We start from the raw sequence: 27454 nt of genomic DNA, 5'->3' as shown, positions 1-27454 counted from the left end.
GGCTAAGCTGGCAGATCTTGCAGGAAAAAAAAGAAGTAAGAAAAAAGGAAAAAAATCCATTTGTACAGAAACTTAGTAATTTTTAATATAATCAATAGGGCATTTATGAGATTACTCATAGTAGAAGTATGGCTTAAATCTCATCCCCCCAAATTACATTGGGCTTTTCTGTTTGCTTGAGGATGCATTGGAGATGGATTCTTTTCTCAGGACTTGGCTGTATGCACTATACACAATTCTAAAGTTTTAACGAAGTCATTGCATTTTAAAAATATCTGAATAGAACATAAGTTTGAACTTTTAAATACTGATACATTCCCACTTTTATTATATTCCAGGTTGTGCTAAAGTCCTTGAAAATCATTGGAAGGACATTAATCTTCATTTTTGAAAGACAGAAACATTCACTATTATAAAATGTGTGAAGTCTGTCGTAGCAACAGATCTTCAGATTAACCTACACCAAACGACTGCATACAAAAATACGAAGTATGTGTTACCCTCTTTCCCAGTTGCATGTAACCATTCCACAGCAACCAATTCATGATCATTTTGAAGCACTACTGTGGATGAATAGGCTCTATAGCTACTGTAGCTGATGAGAAGGAAGGCAGGGACTGTCTTTGTAATGAGCATTTGTACAGTAAGCAACACAATGGAGTGCCAATGATAATGATGATAAACTTTGATCAGTGATTTCAAACATTACAGTAACATCAGAATGTTCTGACTTGTGCATAACCAGAGACATCGGCTGCCTTATGAAACCCTGAGATTGCTCTAGGGATACTTCTGAGCCGTCTTTAACTCAGAGCACGCTTACTTTCCCTTCCTTGTTCTCCCTACGCCACCATATTGCTTTTCTATCAGTCACAGGTGCGCAACAAATATCACCGCTCCGGCAGGGCTGCCTTCAGCACCGGGCCTGGCGGACAGCTCCAGCCTGGACAGGCCCCGCGGCGGGTCGGCGGCGGCGCGGCAGGGCAGTAGCGGCGGGACGGGGCCGTGAAGTGGGAGACGGGGCCGTGAAGTGGGAGACGGGGCCGTGAAGTGGGAGACGGGGCCGTGAAGTGGGAGACGGGGGCGGCGCGGCGGATGGTCCCCCCTTCCGGCGGCGGCGCGCAGAGGCGGCAGCCTGGCAGCCGGCGCTGTGGTTTTAAATGGGCGGAGCGGCGACGGGCGGAGGGGCGGCCGGTAGGCGGTCGGCGCCGGCCCGCGGCTCCCATATAACCCCACCTCCCGGGCGAGGAGTGCCGCGGTAATTGGCTGGATGTGGTACTTGGAGATGTTGAGCTGGCTCCTTCCCCCCATGTCCCTGCACACACACAGGGGCGGGTGGTGCGGGCGGGAGCGGGAGGCAGGGCTCAGCCCCGGCGGTGGCGGGGCTCCCCCATCCGCCTGCCTGCCCGCCGCCGTGCCCGATCCGCTACTGTTGCTGGGCTGCTGCCTGCGGCCGCAGGACCCGGCCGAGCCGGCCCGAGGGGAGCGCGGGCGGCTGCTGGCGGCGGCCGAGATGATGGCGGAGGGCGGCGGCGGGCCGGCGCGGCGGAAGGCGCTGTCGCTGCTGGAGGCGGCCCGCTCCCGCTACGAGAGCCTGCAGATCTCCGACGACGTCTTCGGGGAGTCGGGCCAGGACAGCAGCGGGAACCCGTTCTACAGCACCTCGGCCGACTCCCGCTCCGCCGCCTCTTCCCAGGACGAGGAGGACGACGAGGAGGGCGAGGGACGGCCGGAGGGGCCGTGCCCGCGGAGCAGACCGGCACGGCGTCGCGTCCCCAGGCCGGCGGCGGCCCCGGCGGAGCGGCGGCGGCAGCAGCAGCGGCAGGCCGGAGGCGGAGGCGCGGTGCCGGGCGGCCCCGGCCCGATGGAGGAGGGGGAGGAGGAGGAGGACGCGGAGACGGGCGGCTGGACGCGGTCGCTGCGAGACGTCCCGCCGCCTCGCTTCAAGGATAGCAGCGGTACGCGGGGAGCGGGGGTGGGCTGCGAGGCCTGGGCGGTGGCGCGGCCGTGCGAGGCGGGCCCCGGGCCTCGGGGGCAGCCCGGCTGCCAGGCTGCCGTGTGGGGTGCGGGCCGCGTGCGTGCTTAGTCACAAACATCCTTCCTCGAGGCTCGGAGCACGGACAGCCGCGGGGTGCTGAGAGACAGCGTGCGGGCTCCTCCCGGAGCGGCGCTTGTGCTTGTGAGGGCCCTGCCTACAGGTGGGGACAGGCGTGGAGCCGAGTGGCTGCGTTGACCCGCTGCCCACGGAGCGGAGTGCCTTCTGGTTGCACGGGTTTTTGTGCCCTCCTCTCTCATCCTAACCTTTCTGTGTGGTGCGTGGCCAAAGTGAGCACTGAGGGTGGTGAACTGGCAGGAGGTCCGCCAGCTCGGATCTCTGTGGGCTGACTTGTGTAGCGAGTTGCACCACTGGCTTCTCTGAGCCCTTACAACGCATCTGTCGGCAGGACTGAGCATCCAAGTTGGCTGTGAAAGAGAAAAGCTTGGTGAAAAGAGGTCACCGGTTACGAAGGGATGAGGTGTTGAATGAAGTGCTTGCATCTCAGAAGGGAATGGGAGGACTGCTGCTTATCTCCACTGAGCTGATGGATGGCTTGTCTGTCCTAGGGTTGCTTGTCTTCATTGTTGTTTTTTTTTTTATAGTGTTTAATTCATTCACTTTGCTATTAGAAGGTAAGTGCAGGTGAGTGCTTCTACACTTGATGTAGTAGGCTGGATTTTGCACAGTGGGACAAGCAGAAGCCTACGAGCTGGGGATGAGGGAGTGAGGTGGAGCTGGCACTGGAACTCAGAGTTCTGTGATGTTTCAGACAGATGTGGAAAAAAAAAGTTGCCATTTTCTTCTAACTCTAGAAGTCTCTAGTCACTGTAGTATACTTAAATACCAAGCTGATTGGCCTCTTTAAAGAACTCTTAAGTTTTGATTCTCACTCAGTGGATTTGTCTATGATCACGTTCTGACCATAGGCTTTATGGTGTGATGTTATTTTGGCATTAATAATCATTTAATTTCCCTGCCTCCACTGGCTTATTTCTTCATATTATTACTTTATAGCAGTATATATTCTAACAGATAGACCTGGGATTCGTGTTTTACTCTTGCTTTGGGAAAGAAAATTAAGTTGACCCGTTAACTCTAGAATTCAGATTTCCTTTGAAATGAGAGTCTGATCTATGGCTGTCAGAAATAGATGCAGAAGTCTCTGGAGATAGGCATATGGGTATTGCTGTGAATATTTCTTCCTAGTAATAGATGGAGTAGAGGTTGCTGCTGCCCTTTCATTCTGTTGATCATGATGATAATAGATGCTGCATGCTGCTCATAGCATGGTGATTTGGTTTGGCAAAAGTTCAGATAGTGTAGTGCTTTGATGTGTCTGAAGCATGTATGCTCTGGTTACTTATTTATTTATTGACTACTCTGATTCCAGACCACAGAAACTACTGCATTGTACAACAAAACTCTTGTAATTCTAGTCTGTAGATCAACTGGCTTTAGGGATTGCATGTCTCATAATTAGATCCATGCTAAGCATACTTGTACTGTCACCACTGTCACTTCATTGGACAATGTTCTGACCCAGGAGACTGAGGTGAAGTGGAGGACTCAGTTGAGGTGAATTGCTTGCAATGGCAACAGCTCTTTCCATCCCTAATGGACAAATGTAATGAAATGTACAAGAAAGAAATGTAGAGTCAAGCACTCAGCACTAACAAATTATTCTCAGTTAAAAAGTTTCTTTCCAGGTTCTGAGCTTAAAAAGAAGTTTTGAATGAGATAAAATTTAAATTAGCACAAAAACTTCTCAGTGTGGTCTTCTGGCATCAGATGATGCAAGGTACTTCTGTTAGTATACTTCTATTGAGATTTCAACTAGAAAACAAATGTCTTTGTGGACTGAAGTCTTATGAGACATCAGCTACATCGATTCTGGAAATAAATCTTTGAATCAGACTAGGATCAAACTAGTGTCAGGCTGTTTGGTTTGGGAGACAGCCCCATTAGGAAAGGGAAGGTATGGAACAGGAAAAGATTTAAGTTTCTTAATAAGAATGAGCTACAGCGATCAAGAAAAGAAGAGCTGCTTGTGATACTCTTGTGGTCTTTGTAACTAGAGACAGAAGATCCTATCGTTTCACCTTTTTCCTTTTTTTAAAAAAAATTACGTAGTGCCTTTCCCTTCCCAGCCTCAATGTCTTAACAAAGTATTGTACTTATCCCTAGAATTAGTCTCTAGAGTTATCAGGCTCACTGTATTTCTGAGATGAAATACCAGTTGAGGCCCAGATGCTGTGGGGGCTGCTGGCAGTGTGAGATGTTTCAGTTCAGTCTGGCCTTAGTCTGGACTCAGTCACTATGTGTACCCATGAGGATGCCTGCCTTGCGCACGTACTGCATTCTGATGGACTGGGGAAGGTCTGTATCCACTTCGGGTGCTGTGAGAGAAGTGACTGGACGGCATCACTACACAACACTTAATTATAGGCTGTTTGTATCCCTCACTTGTTTTCTGCCTCTTCTTCAGGCATTTTCAGTTACTGTTTTTTTTTTTTCCCTGTTCAATTTAATAAAAATAGTGGGTGCTTAGAGTCCTTTTTGCGCTAGGGAGGTTCAGGTTGGATACAAGGAGAAATTTCTTCTCTGAAAGAGTAGTCAAAGCATTGGAACAGGCTGCCCAGGGAGATGGTGGAATCACTGTTCCTGGAGGCATTCAAGAAATGTATGGATGTGATATGGAGGGACGTGGTTAGTGGGCATGGTAGGGGGTGGCTGATGGTTGGGCTAAATCTTAGAGGTCTTTTCCAACCTTAATGATTCTATGAAAGAAATAACAAAAGCATGAATTGCTTTATCTGACTTCCTTTGTGGGAGTCCAAGATAGCAGTTAACTCTAACATTGAGGTTAGAACAGATGGTTTGCTGGCTCGTGGTGTTATTTTCAGTTAAACTATTTTGCAAAATCATTCTCTTTAGTTGCTGAGAAAAATACAAGCCATACTGTGGTGCCCTGATTTTTAAACTGATGAATAGTGGCACTATGTAGCTCTGATTAAAATAGGTTGAGGAAACAAGGGAGCTCAATTGCTTGCCACAGATTTCAAAGTAATGATGTGAGTTCTGACGTACTGTGATATGAGGTGGATAGGAGATCTTGGAGATAGGTGCTGAAATGCTTTCCCTTGAGAAAGAGTGCCTGGCTCCAGCAGGTCTGTGGGTTGGCCAATATGTGTGTTTAAAAGGATGATGACATCCTTGAGGAAATGTTGGATCCCAGCATGTTTTGTTATCTCCCTTCTCACTCTCTTGAAGGGATAACTTCTCATTTTCTCCAGACCTTACTGTCAAGGGAAGCTAAAGTTGATATGTTGGGAAGTGGACCTACGGAGAGGGAGAGAGGCTTTTGGGAAAGGAGATCTGACCTCTGCCCTTTTGGAAGAAGGGATGGAGGGGTTTTCTCTGTCTTCCCTTCCTCTGAGGGTAGGATAGAGTGAGTTGTGGAAATGCTGCTACAGTAGGGGAAGTGGAATTGAATTGGAGAGAAAGCAACTATTATTACTTTTGTGGTAGGCTAGCAAATGCCAGTAACTCAATATAAAACCTTGATTTCTGCTTGCTCCTGCCTTAAACTTCTTTTAATGTGTGTGCTGTTTCTTCACAGAATGTCCTAGCTTGGACGGGACTCAGAAAGATTATTGAGTCTAACTTTTGGCTCTACACAAATGACCCAAAGTTCAAATCCTATTTCTGACAGTGTTGTCCACATGTGTCTTGAACTCCAGCAGGCTTGCTGCCATCACCCTAAATCATCACCAACTAAGTTTACCTCTCTCTAACAGGAGCTATGGCACTCTTCTCTGTAGCCCTGAAAGCCACAGCATGAACATCCTTCAGTGATGAGGGAAATCAAAGTATAGAGGTGAAGAGTTGGGTGGCTTTGACTAGTGCTTTCCTCTGGTTGCCTAGTAATCTACCCAGGAAACGTTCTGTAAAACCTGGGCTCTATTGCTTTTGGTCTTTCTTCTTGGAGGGTCTTAGAAAGCCCTTATATTACTGCATCTCAGTGTAGCTGATATTCTCTCCCTAGAGTCTAATGCTTCCCATATCAATATATACAGTGGCTAGAAAATTGGACCCTAGATGTAAAAGCCCTCCTGTTGTTAGAGATAATGTTTTAGGGTGGCAGCAGTAACAGAGAAGTCTGATTAAAAATTATTGCTGAAGTCTTCAGAGATACAGCTAATCAGTGCTACTGTTTTCTTCATTTTTGTGTCCTCACAAATCAGTTTTAGACCTAAACCCAAGGACAAAATGTGAAGATTGTACCTTACTGAAAGTTTGAGGCAGCTTCTCCTCAGCAGGTTGCATTTGGGGAGCATAGCTAGGTTTTTATGGGCTTCCAGAGTATTTGTCAAACACAAAATGTGCTGTAAGTTATCTTTGGAGAACACCCTCCAGTAGAACAGCTTGCACTCAAGAAGTTGCATAAGCCATGTCTAGCAATCAGGCTCTCCTTGTTACCTTGAAGAGGTTTAAATAAATATTTGAAGTAATTTTTAATATACTTTTTGAGTAATTTTTCCCAAAAGGACCGCGTGATGGGAAATAGACATTAGTTCTATAATGGCTAGCACATGAGAGATGATCTTCTGCACAAGTGAGGTTGCATTTTCTGAGTGATCAAATGAGCCTGCATACAGGATAATAGCATGTTCCGGCTACTGTCAGGGAAGCAAGGCACAGCTTTAAATTGAAGTAGTGAACTTTCTACTTCTTGCATCTTCTCGGAGCCAACTAGATATAGCTTCATCTGCAATGGCTTCTGAATAAAACAGTTTCTAGAATTTGGTTTCAGTGGTATTTTCTTCCCAGTAGCTTAGGCCAATGATCTGTTTCACAAACTTCTCTTTAATCTTAAATACTTATATTACAGCACTTTGCCTAAATAAAAGGGTATTGCATTACATTAAGCTAGCCTGCTAGTTTAACTGTCCCCTACAGTAGTAGGAATACTTCCAAAGGCAAGCTTTTTTTTTTTTTAAGTCTTTGATTTGAAACTTGGAACTGAAATGCGTAAAACATATGTGAAAAGTTTCCTTGATTTTGGGTTAACTAATAAGAAGAGGTGCTGCCAGTGGCCCTTCAGTGCAGTGAGTGAAGACCACAGAATCAAAGAGGAGTTGAGGTTGGAAGGAACTTCTGGAGATCTTCTAGTCTAACATCTCTTACTCAAAGCATGGTCAGCTAGAGCAGTTTTTTGCAAGGCTGTATGAAGTTGGGCTTTGAATATTTCCAAAGACAGGAGGGTCCAGCCTCTCTGGGCAACTTGTTGCAGGGTGTGAGCACCTTTCCAGTAAAAGTTTTTTTTTTTTCTTATGGTAATTCACAAGTGCCTCTTTGTATGTCAGCTGGTAAGACTTCACTCTTGGAATTTTTTCATTGTTTTTGCTTTATGAATGCTAAACAATGAAAATGAATTTAGTTCCTTCAAGCTAGTCTCCAGCAAATCTCACAGTATAATAGATACTGGTATAGCATGGAGTTGTTTATTTGACCTGTGTTGGGAACAGGTTTAGCAGAGCTAAATAATTCAGCTGAAGTTAAATAATGAAAAGAAAGGAATAAGGTAGAAAGGGAAAGGTTTTCAGTGTTAAGTATCTCTAATTCTAAATCAGAATTGTAGGGAGATATGCAGTGTGCATACTTTTCCCAAGAATAGAAGACTTGTGTGGGGAGGCAGAAGGGAAGACAGTATTTCAGCAGCAGGGAGACTAGATGAAGAGTTCTTGGGTCAGGCTGGGCCGTAAAAGAGGGCCACATACATGCTGCCATCTAACAACACTGATCATTTTGGTTCAGGTCCTGAACTGAATCTGAAGGCGTTCATCTTACTCAAATGAGGACAGTACTTAAAGATTCCAGAGGTATAAGAAAATCTATAAGAGCTACTTAGTTGCTTATGAAATATTCTACTTGAGAAATATCTGGGCCAGATTTTCTGACTGCAAGTTGGTAAAGTGCCTCTGATGTGTCATGTTATTGCTTACTTCTGTCATCAGGATTAGCTGCTTTTGACTTGCTTAACCATGGAAAATGGCTTATCTGTATGAGCTGTTCTTGCATTCTAAATAGAAGTTACTTATAGCAGCATCGCGAAACATCTAGGAAGCTATGTGTTATGATAAATACATCACAAAGATGTACACTACAATTTTCCAGATCATTTATTGGATGACTTAAAGGTTTGATGTTTTGCTAACTATGTGAATTATGCAAGGGCTTAATATATCATACCTCTTATGAAACCTAAATGTTCTTTTCATATAGTTTTAGAACACACTTTCCTGCTTCCATCATCACTGAAGTAATGCAAGTCCATGACAGCCTTGTTAATTCTAAAATTTACAGCAGTTTAGCTGTGTTCCCATCCTTCTGTGCATGGCTCTGTGACTGAATATGTATTTTGTGAATAACATACTGTTGATAAATTTCACAGAAATACCTATTCTTCTCTGCTTTTATACAGAGAACCAGTTCTGGTCAGTATTTGAGACATGAAGGTCTATAAATGCTGCAAATTAAGGTCTTCTCTATAGACACTGGCTGAACTTCTACAGGGAAAAAAACTTATCTACATCTTTATCTTGTATTGCATCAAATAAGTCTTTTCCCCTTGCAGTTATTTATGGTGTCATATCAAAGAAATAGATTACTTCCTACAAATACTCATGTCCACTTGCTTGCTGTACTGCTTCTGTGACGCTGACAACTTCCTTGTTTGTTTACCTCCAAGCCAACATGGGGTGGAAATTAGCCTCTCTACTGAGTCTAATGAGGATGCTAGTAGCTGAGTTGACTTGCTAATTCTGTATAGACTGCTGGGCCACAAGAAGCTGTCCTGGGTGCTGTAGAAGAAGCTGGAAATTTATCTTAGGAGCACTTGTTTGTTTTGGTGTTTTATTTAGTTTTTCTCCCGTGCTTGTCTTCCAAAAACTTGGAGCAGATGGATTTAGCAGTTTGGAAATACAAGGTGCTTCCCAAAGGGGAGATAATTGTGGATACAGCTTTACATCTTATCTAGAGGTCAGAGGAATATAGTCCCTAAAATACCTCATCCTTCCTAAATCTGCTGAAATTTCTGCATGTTATTAGAAAATAGAACAGATGGACTCCAAAGGAATACATAAGACAAATGTATGAGAATGCTAGCATTTGACATCTCACTTCTTTGTGGCAAGGCATCCTTTCTAGGAACTTATCCAAGCTCCCACTTTGAACAGGATGTTAATCAGTCACTGTCTTTATCTGAAAATGAACAGATATGTAACTGAATGGGTCTTGTGAAAATGAAGCCATAGCTCCAAGAGCGAGGGACTGCAGGGAAACTGGTTTGGAGGGCTCTTTAGCTTGTTTTGGCCCTATATAAATATTTCTAAATTATCATCCTGGATTTTCTGTGAATATGACTGATATTAATGGCACCTGATAGAAAATTTGCTTTCGGTTTTGCTCTCCGTATATGAATCATATGGATTCATATGATTTGTACTAACAAACAATGTTTTCTATTAAGAAACAAAAACACAAGGAGCTTCTTCTATTCAGCCAGCAATATAAGGGTGTAGCTGTGCAGTTGAGAGCTGGTATAACTGAAGTATAGTTGATGTATCGCTCTGTAAAGATGCAAAAATCTTGTCAGAGAGAGATAAATAGAAGGCACTGAAGCAAAGAGTATCTTATGCCTGCATGGGTGGGGAAAAGTAGTTGTCTTGAACAGAAAGATTACTGGACTGAGATGAAAGATACAGTGGGACCATCAGTGGGTACAAATGGTTTTTGTTTTTTTTTTCCTTTGTTGAGGGGGAAGGGTAGAAAACAGAAAACAGACTTAAAGCAGATGCTGTTATAACTGTGATTCATTTGTGATTACATATGGCAGAGAGGTGGGTGTGTATGAAATAGATTAAATTGCAGCATGAAAAGAGAGTATCTTTCTTTTTTCTAAGTTACTTGTGAAATTCACTGCTGTGGAAAATGTGTCTACCTGGTGTGTAGAGTCATCTGCTTTTTTTTTTTGAGTGGTAAATGCTGGCTGGCTTCGCAATGGGAAGCACCTGAAGCTGTGCAGTCAGATCTGTGTGTTGCTGTGGACATGTAGCTATTCTCATTGTTATGATGCTCTCTGATTGCAGGATACAGTCTGTTCATACAGGGTTTGGGCAATGGTAATCTTGTCAGTTAAAGCCTTGAAAGATTATTTTGAAGGAGTTACATATATTGAAACTCATGCGTGCTTTTATGCATATTGTTTGTGGTAATTGGGGTAGGGATCTAGGATCACTTGTTCTGCCAGTACTGGGGCCAAACAGTTTAACTGGATTGGTATCGCAAGGCAAGAGATGGGTAGCCTTCCTCAGAGTTCCAAGTGGTGGATCTTACAACTTGCCTTGCTGCAGTGGCCTGGCAAAGATAAGTTATCTTTGGTTTGGGTTGATAGGTTCCCAGTCTGGTCTTGATAAGCGTGAAATGCTCTTACATCTGTCATGCTGGAGACATTGTGTGATGGATGTAAGAACATGTGTGAATGTAAATCCTTATTTAATCATTCAAAGCAGTGTGTTACTAGAATGGATCACAGAATGAGATCTCCTTAAACTGAAGACTTTTTCCCATTTCCAGGGTATTGTAGTTATTTTTTTGCTTAAAAATTTGTCCTATCGTGTAGTCATTGGTTAGTTTGAGATAAAGTGAAACACAGATTATGAAGTTTTATACTTATAAGATCTGCATTAATTACCTCTTCTCACTGGCTTTAAGGTTAAAAGAAATGAAGCACTAAGACTGGGAGTGCCGTTGAGTGATCTGTGGCTTCTTCCATGATGTTAGCTTTCCTGCAAATAGTATATTTAAAAAAAAAAAAGCAAGGAAAGAAGGCTGTGAGTGTATTGCTAATCTCATTCAAAAAAGAGCGATGGATGTTGGCATAAACTACATATTGTTATTCCTTCTTGAGGAGGCTGTATCTGATAAGGAATGACCCCATTACCCCTTCAGCAGAGACCTTCATCTGCTTCTGTACTGCTGGGTAGTGGCTTGAACTTAACTGACATCACTGATGGTCTACAACAGTTGGCCTCCCCACCAGTGTAGGGCCTGGCAACCAGGACCCACTCTCCCACAGCGAGGGGCACCTGGGCAGGTGAGACCCATGACCAGGTGAGGCTGTGGGAAGTGGAACCCAGCCTTGCTGGGGCAGAGGCTTATGGCCCTGGGGGATGACACGAGGCCCTGGGCCTTATGAACAGTCGAGTCTGTCAGTGCCCCTAGGGCAGTTCCTTGAAACAAATTCTGAATAAAGTCTTTGCTTTTGCCAAAATGTCTCTTCCAAAAAAGAGGAGGTGGGAAGGAATTTGGCACTGCTTGTTTGGGCAGCTCTTCCAGACCGTGTACAGGCTGCTCTGTGGGCTCCTTTCCCTATCTGTGTGACTCGCTGCCCATGCCCAGCCTCCCTTCAGTGGTGGAGGGCCTGGCTCCAGTCCTCAAGTGACTGGGGCATAACTTCATTATCTGCCTATATTGCAGGCGCTCTGCAAGATCCTTCTCCATAAAATTACCTGTGCTGTTTGTTGTGTATGAAATAAGGTATCAGCTGATGCTTTTGGTACTTGGAGTGCTTGCATGTGGTTAGGAACTGCCTGAGCCTGGAGAACTACAACTGTTGCTGTGTTCCTGTCAGACTTGTCTCCTCCCTTCCTACAATGAATCAGAAGTATCTTCTTGAGGCAGGAACCATTTTGGTATTATTAGCTCTGATTTCTGCAGAGTGCTTTGCATTGCATTATATCTATTGTGACAAACACCTTCTTGCAGAGACTGAAATTTGAGGGTGAGAAGGAGCAGATGCAGCAACAGCTGACCAGTTAGATACCTGATGGCGGCTAGACTATATTCTCACTAAAATTGTTGTTACTGCAACTGTCTGTTTCTGTCTCCATTTGAATTTTATAAGGCCTTGGTTAGTATCTCTGAGAACTTGGTATGAAGATCTGGCTAAAGCTTAAGTATTTTGATGGAAGAACTATTTTTGTTTAATGAGAATTTGGAACTGCCTTCCTTAATAGAGGCAGACTTACTGAATTTGTTTATTAAACTTTTAGATAAAACAAAACTGGGAGGGGCTCCATATACACTGGAGGACAGTCTCAGAATTAATGCAATTCTTGACAGCCTCAACTAGCCCAGGGGAGTGAAAGGGTACAGTGCAAGTGAGAAACAATTAGTGTGAAGGCAGCAGTGATTAACAGTGGAAATGCAAAATGGAGGGGAAGCGGAAGAAGTGTTCAGATAGAAGGGGAACAGGAGGATGAAGCTGAGCACAAGATGAATGTGACTCAGTGTCATATTGTTGTGAAAAGACAAACATCCTCCTCAAATATTTAAACAGAAAAGCTTACAAGATTTGTGATGAGACTGGCCTGCTGTTTAGGAGAGAGAGTCTGGGTCACCACCTCAGGTGGGAGGTAAAAAGTCAAATGTCAAGAGAGAGGACCAAGAAGGATAAAATCTACCAACTAGACCATGTTTCAGTATTCTGTTTATAAACTAAGTGGCCATGTGGATAAGTAAAGACTATTGTAGAAAAGGGCATTATCTGCCTTATCTGCTATGGAAATTGAATACAAGGAATAACAGGCTTAAGCTGAATCGATGGAGAATTAAATCAATCATGATAGAAACTCTCAGCCAGTGTAATACTCCGGCAGACTTGGTTTGTCTCTGGAAACCTAGGAACAAGCTGTACTAACCAGTTTAATAGATTGACACCTAGTATGTATATTGATTTCTGGTGGAGACTTGGATTAAATGACTTCTGGTGTCCCTTCCAGCACTCTTGTCTGCTGTTTTACAAGTGGTTAGGATAGATGTGTACTCTAGGCAAGTTGCTCAGTGTCATAGAGTCATAGAATCATAGAATGGCCTGGGTTGAAAAGGACCTCAAAGATCATTGAGTTTCAACCCCCTTGCTGAGTACAGGGTTGCCAGCCACTAGACCAGGCTGCCCAGAGCCATGTCCAGCCTGGCCTTGAATGCCTCCAGGGACGGGGCATCCACAACCTCCTTGGGCAACCTGTTCCAGTGCATCACCACCCTCTGAGTGAAAAACTTCCTCCTAATATCTAACCTAAACCTCCCTGTCTCAGTTTAAAACCATTCCACCTTGTCCTGTCACTATCCACTCTCGTGAACAATTGTTCCCCCTCCTGTTTATACGCTCACTTCAAGTATTGGAAGGCCACAATGAGGTCCCCCCAGAGCCTTCTCTTTTTCCAAACTATACAAGCCCAGTTCCCTCAACCTTTCCTCACAGGAGAGGTGCTCCAGTCCTGTGATCATCTTGGTGGCCCTCCTCTGAACTCGTTCCAAGAGCTCCACGTCTTTCTTGTGCTGGGGGCCCCCAGGCCTGGACACAGTACTCCAGATGGGGCCTCACAAGAGTTGAGCAGAGGGGGACCACCGCCTCCTTCTCCCTGCTGGCCACTCCTCTTTTAATGCAGCCCAGAACATAGTTGGCCTTCCGGGCTGCTGGCGTACACTGCTGGCTCATGTCCAGCTTCTTGTCCACCAGGACCCCAAGTCCTTCTCTGCAGGGCTGCTCTCGAGGAGTTCAAGTTGTATCTTTGGAGTGCTAGGCAAAAGACTTGCTACTTGCATCTTCTGCATCAGCTTTGGAAATGGGGGGAAGCTGTATATCTTGCAAGAAGGAACTGTATGCTCACAGAAAGCCTTCTCACCTGTTAGGGTGAAACTCTCCTCTTACTCCAGTACAGTAGCCCAGGCCTACATGGCTGTTACTCAGAGTATTGCTGTCTCTATCACATGGTAGGATAATGAGATGTGTGTCAATGAATATTGTATCTCTACTCAAGTGACTAATTCTAGGCCTCGTTTTGTGTGTTTAGACACTAATTTTGTTATGCCAGGGATACAGCAGTACCAAATACTTGTATTGCTATCCTCACAGCACCTGAGAATCTTTTAGTTGTTGCATCATCCAGTGGTGCCTAGGTCTGTAGTTGCTTTTGTCCATGACTCTTGAGGTATGTAGACCCTCCTTGCAGGTAAATACCAACAATACTACTGTAAAGCATGAGGACAGATGTGTGGAGGAGGAAGACAGGCACAAGCCTGGAATATGCCCAGCTAAGTCCATGATCCAGTCACCTGTAGTAACCGATGACCATGGAATAGGTGTCTCAAGAAGGAAGGACAGCAGAATTTGTATGTTTCTCAGAAGGTTGTTTCCTCACTTCTTTGTGAGCTTTGCAAAGTTGTTTCATCTTGCAAAGAATACTATTGTGCTTAGGTCTTCTCTTTTCCTGATATATACGTCAAGTGTGATTGTAGGGTATCTTGTCTATGATACAAGTGAGTAATACTGCTCTGAATTTTTCTCAATGTCCATGATTGTTATTCTTTCCACCGAAGTCTGTTCAATCGTGAAGAAATATTGAGATAAGAATAACAAGCTTAAAGTTATCAGGTCTCTTCTTTCTTAGAAAATACTTGTTTTTTTAACTTAGGCTGTTACCTTGAGTCTGGATTCACTTTGGATCTTGTTATGAGGCTACTACTATTTGAGGAGGAAGGCCAAAAATATTCACTAATTGCAACATCTTAATTATTTATGTTTTTGTTTCTGCCGCAGGCATTGTAGCTTGTGCTATCCTATCCTTAGATGCATGAAACTTATCCTCTGATTAACCTCTTTAGTTGTCTTGAAAACCTAGGCAAAATCCTTGCCTTGACAGCTGAATCACACCTAGCTTATCATTAATTTGTGTCCTGAAAAATTTACTGACCGTGCTTATTTCTTCATTCCCTTCCTCTCCATTTTATTTTGCAAAAGAGCCTTTTAGCTCTTTCTGCATAAGACACAGCTGTTTCTGATTAGGAGGTGTAGGAATATAGCCAGAAGTATCTAATTCCCTAATTCCACTAGACTGGGATAAATGCGAACCACTTTGAGCTCTGTAAGTGCAAATCTGAAAACTACTTGCTTTCTGGGACAGATGGTGGGTGTAAAATAATCAACTATGGATATTCTTTAATTGGTACTGTCAAACTGGGCACCAAAAATGAAATATTCCAGGGATTTAAGATGTACTTATACTGGTAATGCTGCTGTTGAGATTATACCAGTTTTTAATTCTTTCTTCTGTTCTTTTAACTGTTGAATGTCACTCACTGAATCAATGAAAAGAAAGTAAATAAGCATTTTTTTCTAAAAGCAGCTATTTGTGTTATATGCTGAAGTAGAAAAATTTGATAGCATTTTATGAACGGATACAGAAGTTGAGCAAGTCAAATTTTAAAATACAAACGATGTCTTCTCTTTAGGTCTTTTGCTGAAAGGCTGATTCAAAAGGGAGAGAAAGAGTCTCGGTATTGACCTGGAGCAGCTTGACATTGAGCAGTGTGCTACCAGTTGTTCTAATGTCAGCTTTCTTCCTAAGATAAAAGGGAGATAGAATTTTTTTCTTTTCAAGCTGAAATGGGCAGCTAAAGGGAGAATGCTTTAGCACAATGCTTTAATCAGAAAAGGAGCTAGGAAACAAGTATAACAAAAGCTGTTCAAAACTTTACTTTGAAACTTTCCATTTCTAGTGAATCCTTTTAATCTGTACTATAACCTTTTCCTAACCTTCCCTTCTCTGCTACAGCGTTTAGTTTCTGTTTCTCTTTCTAGAAAATCCTTTGCTGTCATAAAAAACGACCATTTCTCCTACATCTTAATATAGATCTTACTAATCCTTCATATTTCAGCATCATATTTTTAGTCATTATGAACTTTTTTTATTCTTCTGAGCTCTGCTGGATTCCATGTCTCTACTGTCCATTAAAATTGCAAGTAGTCTGGGACAGGAATTCATTGTTCACATTTTGCTTCTTGGTAATTGAGGCTTTTTGCGATTTTTTTTTTATTATTATTATTTTTTTTTTTTGCTCTGTCATACATGCCCAGGTCCATTCCTGTGGGAAGAGAAGGCAAAGGTCTTCTAGATAGGTGAGAACTCACTACCTCATGCAAAAATAGGTGATGGGGGATGAGAGCACTTCAAAATGCCCCTGCTTAGAGGTGGCTTGCTCAAATTCAATCCTTACTGGACAGCAGATTTGTAGTGAGAAGAGCCTGTCCTGCAGCAAATATGTGGTGCTGAGGGACATGATCAGTGGGCATGGTGGTGATGGGTTGATAGTTGGACTTAATGATCTTTGTGGTCCTTCCCAACCTTAATGATTTTATGAAAAAGCCAGTTGATGCTGAAATGAAGTCATGTTAAACCAGGCTATGCCTGTTTTCGTGTCCATAGTGCCACATAAAGATGGGAGTTGGTAATTCTAGCATACCAAAATATGGCCAGATGCCCCTAGACCACATTGCTTGCGGACACCTGCTACAGCTGATGTTTGAGATCTGAGTGTGGGAGATGCAATATGTGAACGACTGTCACACCCACCACAGCATCAAACTTATCATTCCTTCCAGCTTGTTAAAGGTTTGTGCAGCTCAGCAAAACTTGAGTTTCATATCTAATAGGAGTGGTGCTTTTCTGTGGCTTTGGTTATCCCGTGATTAGCTGACCTTCTTTTTGGATGAAGGCTGAGCTTTGGGGTGTCTGCTGCCTCTGTGTGGAGTTCTGAGCCAGCATTTTAGTGAGACTGAGGTGTGAATGCATCTGTACTCCTACTGCCCTGTACAAGAGCCTAGTAGAAGTTTAGAGGCTAATGGACTGTGTGATAGCTCAAATTCATCGCATTGAGCAGTTAAGAAATATTCTCCCATCTCTTCACTGTATGGGCAGGGGTGTGGATTGGGTTTCCAGTGCCTTTTTCCCTTGCTTGCACAACTACCTTTGGTAGCCTGTCATTGCCCAGACATTGATTCTAGAAGCAGGAGGGTGTAGTCAAAAGCAAATAATATCTGTTTCTTTCCTTTTGCTCTTAAGATTAACTGAACTCACTGTTGTTCTGTGTCCTAAATAATTATACTGATGGAGCATAAATGCTTCCTAAATAAACAGATTCATTTGAAATTTTGCTTTCTCTGATCACTACTGTAGACAGCTACTGCAAGTTGTCTTGTCTGTAATTTAGAAGAAGAGAAAGTAAGGTCTTTTGCTGAGCAGTGGCTTCAAGCTCATCTTTCTTTTGTTGTTTTTGTTTTGCTGTGTCTTCAAGGACTTTGCTTGACATTATAGTACTTCTACCACTAATGCATTTGTTTAGAGCAACTCTTGGTTATCAGAAATATGTCTAACCTCACAAGCATTCATTTCGTTCATTGGTGCTCAAGAACAACTTGCTTGACTTTGAGCTATTGTGATTACCTGCCTCAAATGGTCTCTGCTAGGCTGAGGCCTGAGACCCTAAAGGAGAGCAATGTTGTCAGTTAACTCCCCATCTGTACCCTCAACATTTTTTTTTCTCTAGATTGGGTTCTGCTTTGAAGTGCAGACCTGCTTCTTCAGAAATAGTAATGTTTCTGTGGGCTACCTGGAAGAATGATAGAAAGGTTCTTGCAAAAGCATTCAATGTGAGAGTAAAAAAGGCTGTGCTGCTAGTAGTGCTGCTGAAGCACTTGGAAAAGCAGCTCTGTGTGGAAGAGCAAACTGGCATCCAGACCTACGCCTGTGTTTGAGTTTCCAGCTAATCATCAGGAATTGATCAAAACTATCAAGATAATTAAAGTGAAACACAACAAAGATAAAGACCAAATGAATAATCACCAAGGAAAAACTGTTTAGCTCTGTAAAGCAACTCTATCCACTTCTTATGAGCAAAAAGCTTTCAGTGCAGTTCTGGAGTCTGGAGCTTTCTGTTAAACAACAGTCACCTACTCATACTGCCATCCTTATGCATTGTCACTCTAAAGAAAATCTCATGAAATATCTGCTGCCTTTTTGCCCTTCAGTTGAGATTTTGGAGTAAAAAGCATTAAGTGTGCACGAACCCAAGTCTCCCCTTGTCTCCAGAGAAAATTTCACTTGCCTTTTCTTAATCCACAGGACACAGAAGCCATAGCTCTTCTCTTGTCATCTTCCTTGGCCCTGTTATCTTGTGATGAATAAAGGTGGATTTAAGGGCAATCACAGGTTAGGTAAGGCAACTACAAACATGAAGTCATTCCACCTACTCTTTTGTAGCATATGAGGAATTTGGCCACTTAAATGACAGAGGGGAACATGTTTATTTTTTTTTTAAGGTATCCGGTGATCCCTTAGCTTGTTTATCAAAAAGCATAACCTGTTTGCTTTGACTATATGAGGATCTTAAAAGTCTGACATTACGCAGCTTGCCATTGAATGTGTGACTGAATTGCTCCTCAAAAATGGTATTTTTATAAACGCAACAGTAATCAATTTGGTATCAGGTTTGTGTCTGTGTGGTAGAAACTAACATTACGATCCATGATCAAAATGGAAAACCCATGCTCCCTGAAGAACACATCAGTTGTAACCTGCTTGCCAAGGCTTGAGAAAAGTCATCACAGTCTATTGAGTGACAGTCATAAGGCCCTGAAGGGATGATGATAAGGCTGCAGGAATGACTACAGAGAATTTGTATGGTAGAAAAATGTTTCCCTCCTTTCCTACCACTATGCATATTGCAGGCTCAGTCTTGCTTATAGGATTAATAATTTCAATGGCTGACTGCACAACAAGTTTGTGTTCTGGAAGTTTATTTCCATTAGAGAAAAACATAAGGCTGTTAAACATCCTTTTGATTCATCAGCAGTACAAATTTAAGTCAAAGCTGAGTGTCAAGGGATGTGAAAAAGCTCATTATGCATTGAATCTAGGGAAGCCCATAAACACATGCTTAAATCCTAAGCTTTTCTGTTTGTGTGTGCAGTACTACTTTAATGAGAACATAGTAATGTACTATACGCAGACTAACATTGGAGCTGTTATACCAATGCAGGAGGCCCTCTGTCCAATGCCATTGCTGCTTTGCTCTTACAAGAAAAGCAGTTTTCTAGAGGTCACAAAGGGAACTGGCTCAATTTCAGAGCAAACTGGTTATACTGGTATAAAACCCACTGGTAGATCAGGCCTTACTGAGACTGATAGAATTCAAGTGCACACTCAACTCTCTGCTGAAGTAAGGGTTGAAGTGAGTCAGCTAGCTGCATTAGACCTGGGTATTATTATTGGAGTACTCCAAAGCAAGGGTCTCCAAAGTTGTTTGCTTATCCACCTCTATCAGTAGAAGTTTTTTGATGTATATTTATCTTGAAATTGTGCATGTATGCTACTGTGCTAATAAATAACATACACTATAAAATGTACACAAAATTAGAAATTAAAAAGAAGATGAGACAGATGAAATAAACACTCTTTACATTTTCATTACGTATCAGTACAAAAAATATTTATTTGTGCACCAGCATGGATTGCCATGCGTGCTCTCTCAGTTCGTGGTACCCCAAGTTGAAGAACATTTATCTAAGGTCAATGAAAGGATCTTAATATGACCAGCATTCATTTCTGGTCCGTGCCCAGTGAGCAGGACTGTGGTCATCTGTGTGCAGCTCTGCTACACTGCTTCCAACCAGAGAACCACCATACAGAGGATTTCTGTCTGATGGTAGTACTGTGAGATCCAGTATTTAGCAGTGATGCAAAGCAGTACGTTCATCTGTCTCTCTCTCCTCCCCAGATAAGTAATCTTGTAGCTCGCGTAGGGTGCTTAAGGTTTTGATGACACTAGGTTATAAAAACTTGAGGCTTTGCTAATAATATGAAATCTTTTATTTATTTATTTACTTTCCACTAAAACATTGATGGGGGTTATAGTGCTTAGGACCTAGCAGAACCTGGCCCTGAGGGAGGAACGTAATCAATTCCCAATGTGCAAGGGAAAATGCTACGTATTCAGGGCAATTCATGATGAGGAAGAAAGAACCACATCAGAGATGATGGAAGAATCTTATGGGATTGAATGAGACGCAGCAGGTCTGTTACTTTTCTTTATTTTATGAGATGGTCAACATAAATGAAGTATGAATGGAGAGAAATGTAGCTTAAACGTGAGTCTTATGAACATAGCAACAAGCAGCTGAAGAAATGGAAGGGCTACACAAAGGAGCAAATCTGTCTTTAATATAAAAACAGCTGTGGCAGTTAAGTCTGGAAGGCTTAGGAAGCGGGAGGCTCCCTGTGGAGACAGATATTCTTTTCTTTGTTTGCCTTGCTATTCCTGCACACAGTGCCAAGAGAGCAGGGAGAGACTTAGCAGTCAAAAATGGAGGTTTTCAGATACTCCTTTTACTGTGGGACTCTGTATTCAAAGAGTGCTTAAAAAAACAAATGAAAAAATGAAAGGAGGTCTGGAAACAGATGAGCATTCATCCTAACACCGAAGCTGCCATTCTGTTGTTCTGGCTGGAGCAGCAGCGTGGGCTGATGTCTCCAGGAGGCATGAGCCAACACCAGGGTTTCTGACAAGCAAACACTGACTGAGATAGTGCTGCAGCAAGGGCACGGAGGGAGGTCTCAGCTCTATAGGAAATGCAGTGGTAAAGAGGCGGAAAGCTTGGATGTCAGCCATGAGGAAGAGACAGCTTTTGCTGTTTGGGAACAGAGACTTCCTTAAATAACCTTCAGTCATTTGTTGTTTAAGTGGAGGCTGTGAAGCACCTAGGGGATTGAGTATTCCTTGTACGAAATGTTGTGGTGCTAGATGAAAGCTGATGGGTAGTCCTCACACAGATCTTGGGCACTTCCTTGCTGGCAAGGACTGGCAAAGCTGAAGAAAGGGACTTGCAACAGCAGCTCATTGTGAGTTGTGCCACATATGTTATGAAATTACATCGATTTTTGTGGCCTGGGTGGATGGGCTATACAGAAGAGCAAGTTTCTGCCTTTGTTCACTTGCAGAAATGAGTACTTAACCCTTCTGGTGTATTGTTTCTAGGCCATCAGAATTTGAATCTGCGCTTTAGATTTTGAATTCTTCTTTCATTATGTATAGCATGCTTGTACCTGAGGATTGCAGGAAAAGAGGCAGGGTTTGTGGCTTTCAGCATTCAGGGTCTGGCTGGATAGGCCCCTGAGTAACCTGATCGAGCTGTAGGTGTCCATATTCATTGCAGGGGAGTTGGAGTTGACTAGATGGCCTAGTTGGACTAGATGGCCTTCAAGGGTCCCTTCCAACTCAAATGATTCTATGAATGTAAGATTGCACTGACTTCAAATTGAAAGCGAGAAGTCTCCAGCTGCAGAACAGACCTACCCGACCAGTAGTTGTGGAATTTGATCTGTGTTTACCTGCCAGTTAGGTGCTCATTGCCAGAGAGGGATTAGTATAAAATGGATGTGTGAACTTGTGACTGCCGATGTCAGTACTGTGCTTGAGGGCAAGAAGAGGTACGAGTAGGAGCCAAAAAGGGGTTTTGGACATCTGTTTTTATTATTTTTGGCCAGGCACAGGTGCAGATCTTTATTCTGTAATTTACAACAGAATAATGTATGATTGGACACACTTCTGACCAACACCTACCCAGCTGACCACCTGTTATATCCAGCAGCTAATCTGTGTTTTAAAACATATATCCTTAGAAGCAGTGGGTACACACTGGATTCTTGGTAACATAAGCCTCACCTCATCCCATCCCTTCAGCGAAATGTCAAGAGAAAAGGGAGCTCTGAGGAAAGTCAGCGTCTCAAAAATGCAGGAGGAAGGGAGGGGAGAGTGTAGATCCTGGGTGAGGTCAGGATGAGCCAGCAGCCTGGGGAAGGATGGAAATTTGCAGAAGGGAACAAAGGAAAACAGGACACACAGCCCACTGTCAGCCTGAGGCATGGTAAAGCAGAAAAGCAGATGATGTGATTAGCCTAAGATATCACAGCACATCAGTAGCAGAGGAAAGTATTCGGGGAGCCTGACTCCCAGTTCTGTAACTCAGGAAAATATTTGCTGTGGCTTGGTGAGCAGGCAGTTTGGTAAGGAAGAACTGCTCTTGTTGTTGAGCAGTAGTCAAAATTCACAGCCCTTGTTTGAGTGGGAACTTTTCCAGTTACTTGTCACTGAGTAAATACACTCCTTTTCATCTTATCATGAAGTCAAAAACCAGCTTGACATGGAAACAGAATCTTATTTTTGCCCTTAAAGAAAATCAGTCATTAAATAGACAATAGCGTGTGAGATGAGGTAGGAGGTCAAGGTCTACAGAGCAAAAACCCCCTCAGAAACTTTCTTAACCCTATATAATTAAACCATTGCTTTAAGTATGATATTGACTCTGTTTGTGGCCTCTAACCAATCACAAGTTTTTTTCCAGACTGACACTTTTCTAAGCAGTGCAGGATTGAGGTCTGGGATAGATCTGAACCCTGGTATGAAGACTATATACTTCTGTGGACTTTTGTATATTTGGGCAGTGCTTAAAAAAGAAAGGAGCATTGGAAAAAAAGCAGCAAATACTGAGTGTAAGAGGAAGAACACAGCTACCAAATATGAGCCCTGAGTTTGTGAGATCTGCAGCTATAAATGTCCTAATCTGTGGTAACAGAAGGGGAAGCTATTATTTCTGTTCTGATAATGCCCAGAAGCCTCTGTAGGAATTCTTAGTGTAAAGTGCTTGGTACTTTACAAATAGAAGGATGTGTTTTGCAGTGGTTGTTCCCATGTTGCTAATTTAAATTTACCTTGCAGATGCATCTTGCATAATTACATGCAGATTTAAGGAACTGATGTGTGGGCCTGATTTTTATACACCACTAAAATTTATTGACTTTGTCTTCCATCCCACTACTTAATATGACCCACAGCTCATCACTGATGGCTTTTTTTGATGTGAGCGCATTCTTTGGAAATCCCTTCTGTATTAAATCTCTATTGCTACTTTGTCCAAAACAAGAAATACAAGCTACTTCTTTTTATGAGTTGAAGTGTGTTCTTACAATGGTTAAATCCTACAGGGTCTTTCAGCATTTATTTGTTCATTTGCTGCCAGCCCCAAGAAACATGGAAAAGATGAGCTCAAGTATATTTGTGATCATGTTTTTAAGTGGTTTCTGTAACCTTGAAGTGCATTAAATTGCAGGATCGCGAGGGAGTTGGAAGGAAGGGGAAGCTTGCTCTTGAGTTATCCAGCCAGGAATGCTTTGGTCTCCAGGTTTGTCAGCTGGGAACCTTCTCTGGTGCAGAGTTGGCATCTGGTGTGATGGATGGCTAGCGGGAAGTGTTGTCTGCCTAGTGAGCTCAGACATTTTCCCTGCCTGAACTCAGGGTGCAGCAGAATAAGGAGTGAGTCTGTATCTGAGGAGACAAACTTTGGCTCCGGAGTAATGTCCTGCCTGTCCTGAAAAGCTGTGGAGGAGCATGTGATGCTCTTCTCTGCAAACCTTCTCTCCATGGCCTGCTTCTGCTGCTTTTGTCCCCGGCTGCTGTGCAGCCCATCACTGGCCATGGGGGAAGCTGGAGGCCAGATGCTCACCAGTTCTGCTTGCTACTCAGGGTAGCTGGGAGGAGGTTGCAGGAGCAATGCTGTGTTGCTCACAGACTGCTGCTTCAAGGTTCTGCTCTGACTGTCCTGTGTTTAGCTCTGCATTGTGTGTCTGGCTCTTTGTCTGCAATTACAGCTCCCCAAAAGACTTCCCTGGGGACACACGGGTTGGTAAACATGTGTGCATCAGCCCAGAGTCAACACAGGCAGTACAAGTGGTAAATCCACCTTTTTGTACGGGTGATTGCTTTTTTTTCTTCACACTTCATCTTGAAGAAATGCTCCGGTTTCTTAAAACTGAGAAGTTGTGGGTTTATAAGAGCTATTAGGAAGCAGCTTGAGTGCTGTGAGATGCACGTCATGCGTCCTGCATGAGCTAAGAGGATTAGGGCTGCTGGTGTGCGTGGTGTACAGAAGTCATTTATCAAAGCAGTCAGCCATGTGGCTATTCTGAGTCAAGATGTTTGGGCACCCTGCGGTGTGACCCGTACGTCACTTCTAAGGGGAGGTAGAGCAAAGATGGAAAAAGGAAATCTGACAGAGGGACAGGAGTAATAGAACAACCTCCGTGTGTATTGTGCTAGCTCTCCTAAGAAAATAGACATTCATTTGCCCCTAAACCTAATACACCAGCTCTTTGTTGGCAAGGCATATGATTTGTAACTGATTGTCCCAACGCTTTGGAGGGTTTGAGGTTGGAATGTGGGGAACAAAAAGTGTTAAACTTGCAAGTTTAAAAGCAGTGTGCAAGTGAAGATTTGTTGTGATGCTTTCTGATGGAGATGGTGTAGTTCTTAAATGAGAGTGCCAGTGACTGTAGTGTTGACTTATTCTTTTAGTCTCCAAAGTGATGAGAGTTCCTTTACCTCCCTGTCTGGGGCTTGCACAGCAGAGAAAACTTGTCTGATTGAGCAGCTTGTGAAGTCACCTAGAGATGCATGTGCACACTACTACAGAGAGAAGTGAAATCCCAGGAAGACTGACACAGCCCAGAGGAAGCTAACATGGAAGAAGAACCTGAATATCATCCTCATAGAGCCCTTGGCACCAAGCTCCTTGGCCAGCTTCCAGTTTTCAAGCTCTTCTAGCTGGGCTGCAGCAACAGCCCCAGCTCCATGCCTGGTGGCTTGGGGGCAGAGTCATGCTGTGGCCTCGTCACCCTTTCCCAAGTGGGTGTCATGGCAGGAGCTTCATTCTGCACATGGGAAGCAGCATCTAATGCCTTATGGACAATGGGCTTGCCCTGGCTGCTCTTCTCCAGAAAGAGGCAGTAGTTGCTGAGACAGTTTTTTAGCCCCAGTACTGTAGTTACATGTAGTACATGTAGTTACACATTAGTACATGTGGCATGGAGATGAATCATTGGGAGGCTATGTGCTGAAATGAATGTCTTTGCATGAAAAGATTGTCTGTAATGCTTTGCTGAGCTGTCTGGATTTCCAGATGATATTATTTTTTTTAATTTTTTTACGTTTGGTCTTTTTTAAAAAAAATCAATCTTTGAACAAAGCAGAAAACAATTTCCTCATGAGAATTGCTCAAAAGCAAAAGGTCAGTTTTCCAGAGGCATACATGTGTTTTGCATGTAAATGCAGGAGTTGACATGGAGACTTTCAGCATCTCATTAGCTGGGTCACTTGCTTATTGACTTTTACTTACAGAAAATAGATTAAATATCTTGATGATTTTCATGGAACACATTCTGGACTATTTTTCCTTCTTCAAACACCAAATCTCTCCCCTTACAAAGGGAGGGTCCTTACACCAAATACGCCTAGTGCTGGAAGTTGCTGGAAAGGAGCAAGTTGCTTGCAGGTAATGAATGGTATTTGTGGACATGCACTTGAACTGACCAGAAACCCTGGAGAGAAAGATATGAAGGCAGATTGCATCAGCAAGAGTTCCTAGCTCAGATTCCTCCTTTGGGACTATCCCAAAGCAGCTTTCTTGGATTTAACTATAGGGATCACTCTGCTAGTAATGAAAGTTGTGCTGACATAAATTTATCCACGCTATTTTGTGAAGTTATCTCAGATAAATGTGCACAGCTGTGCCTACAGCCAGATGTGTACAGCCCATATTACAGATGATGAATAAAGTCACCATGTTAATGGCTGTCGCCAAACTGCTAGGTATGCTCAGTGTCAGCTGGACTGCAAGGAGCAGCCAATCTGCTGTGATGTTTGGGTGTTGTAAAACATATTAATAGAATTAATAGAAAATTGCAAGTGCAAAGGAAGCTGCTGAAGAGGGAATTCCCCTGAGAAAGGAACAAGTGCGTTCAGTCCCACAGCCAAATGAATAATGAGCAAAGCGCTGTGTGAGCTGTTGCTGTATGGTACTGTCTCAGCATGTCTCTGCTGATTTATGGTGTTCTTGTTAATGTTGTTTTTAATGATTTTAGCTATAAAACCTTGTACCAGTGTTCGGGAAGTTCTTTTGTGTTCTGATAATGCCGGCTGGTAGATTATCAGATCTTGCCATGGAAATTAAGTATATAAAGTGTTAGCTCTACCTGCAGTGGGCTTTTTCGTCTTTCTCATTCACTTGCTGCAGCTTGAAGGCTCTAAAAGATGGCAAACAAAGAAATAATTTCAATTAAATGTGGGGATTTTTTTTCACTGTGGCTTAAATCTGCAACAAGCTGCACTTCATGGAAGGCTGCCACAATTTTTCATGCATGCTCATTTTCAGACCAGTGCTGCTGGTGGAAGAGTCAATGGGAAGGGCACAAGACCTGGCTGCTTGGACCCCTGAAGATGCCCAGAACTTTACCTGTTTTTGTGTGGTGTCTGATCCTACGTGGTACCTTCTGAATTACAGCCAAAATCCTTTACCTTTGGCTTGTTCCATTGATATTGTTCTGGGCCTGCCTGGGCTGCTCTCCCACCTGGCACATGGTACCATCGCAAGGAGCAGGAGACCATCCTGGTCTGGATAGGATAGGAACGAGGGAACTATGCTAGACTGACATGCCAGACTTGGTTCTCGAGGTTCTTGCTATCCTGCTGAAGAAAGCGAGGTGGAAATCTGGATCCAGTGTGTAGCATGGAAACAAGTTTGATTTCAGGAAATACTTTGCGGAATGTTACCACTTAGTTTAAATTTTACTGTTTGGTTTGCTGAGTGACTTCTTTACTTAACTTGTCAAAACACAGTGCTTTCTGCTAGAGCAGCCAGGGACTGAAGCTGACCTCCCTTGACCAGAGCCAGCATGAAGCAGCTGTGTGCAGCTGCTCAGGGGTAGGTGAATCCAGCTGTCCTCTTCCATTTGTCCTTGGACCATGTTGGATCCAGCTCTACATTTTCCCTGTAGATAGATGTTGGCACACAATGTGTGGATCACTTTACTGCTGTGAGGAAAGCCATCCTTTTTAACACTGATGAGGGATGAGAAAGTGCCCTTTCACCGAAGCTGTCTGACACAGTTGTTGTACTTATGGTCATTACATGCCAACATGAAGGCATCGGTCAGCGCTTACTCATGGATCTTGAATGACTGCAGTCATTCATCATCAAAATGATGATCAAAAGCGTGTGCAACTCAGTGCCTATGCAAGAGTGCATGTTAGTCTCTAGAAAAAAATCAGCATAGAAGCTGCTGAGAGTCAAACAAGAGACGCATCTTTGGAAGAAATCTGTCCAAATTCTTACTTCTAATATAAAAAAGCCAATAATCTGTGTTTTTTTCCTTGTAACCTCATCAATTGTCTCTGAGTTCCAAGCAAGTCTACAGCATGGATCGTTTGGCTAATTTAGACAGAATTCTCATGCTGAGCTTTTCTAAAGGAAAGTAAGATTAATCCACCAAAAAACAAACACAAACATCCCACTTCCTGTAAAATACTGGCCAGAGCTGCAGCTGCTATAAATTAAAGTGACTCCTTTGGCTTGACAAAGTAGAGTTGTCACTGGAGGTCTGGTTGCTATTTTTTAATAAACTGAAT

General features: G+C 43.2%; 1 protein-coding gene across 2 annotated transcripts in view; it reads left to right on the top strand.

Annotated features, from left to right (window-relative positions):
* The window catches only part of PGBD5 (piggyBac transposable element derived 5), a 69079-nt gene continuing 42864 nt past the window's right edge, over nt 1240-27454 (top strand). For both annotated transcript variants that reach the window (XM_021391911.1, XM_021391910.1), the window contains exon 1: nt 1240-1958. In XM_021391911.1, coding sequence (XP_021247586.1) covers nt 1271-1958 — 688 coding nt within the window. In that variant the 5' untranslated portion in view covers nt 1240-1270. The remainder of the gene's footprint in view (nt 1959-27454) is intronic.

The sequence above is a fragment of the Numida meleagris genome, chromosome 3 (assembly GCF_002078875.1).
Source record: "Numida meleagris isolate 19003 breed g44 Domestic line chromosome 3, NumMel1.0, whole genome shotgun sequence".
NCBI classification, from domain to species: Eukaryota; Metazoa; Chordata; class Aves; order Galliformes; family Numididae; genus Numida; species Numida meleagris.
Note: the sequence above shows the minus strand (reverse complement) of the source record. Positions and strands in the feature narration are given on the sequence as shown.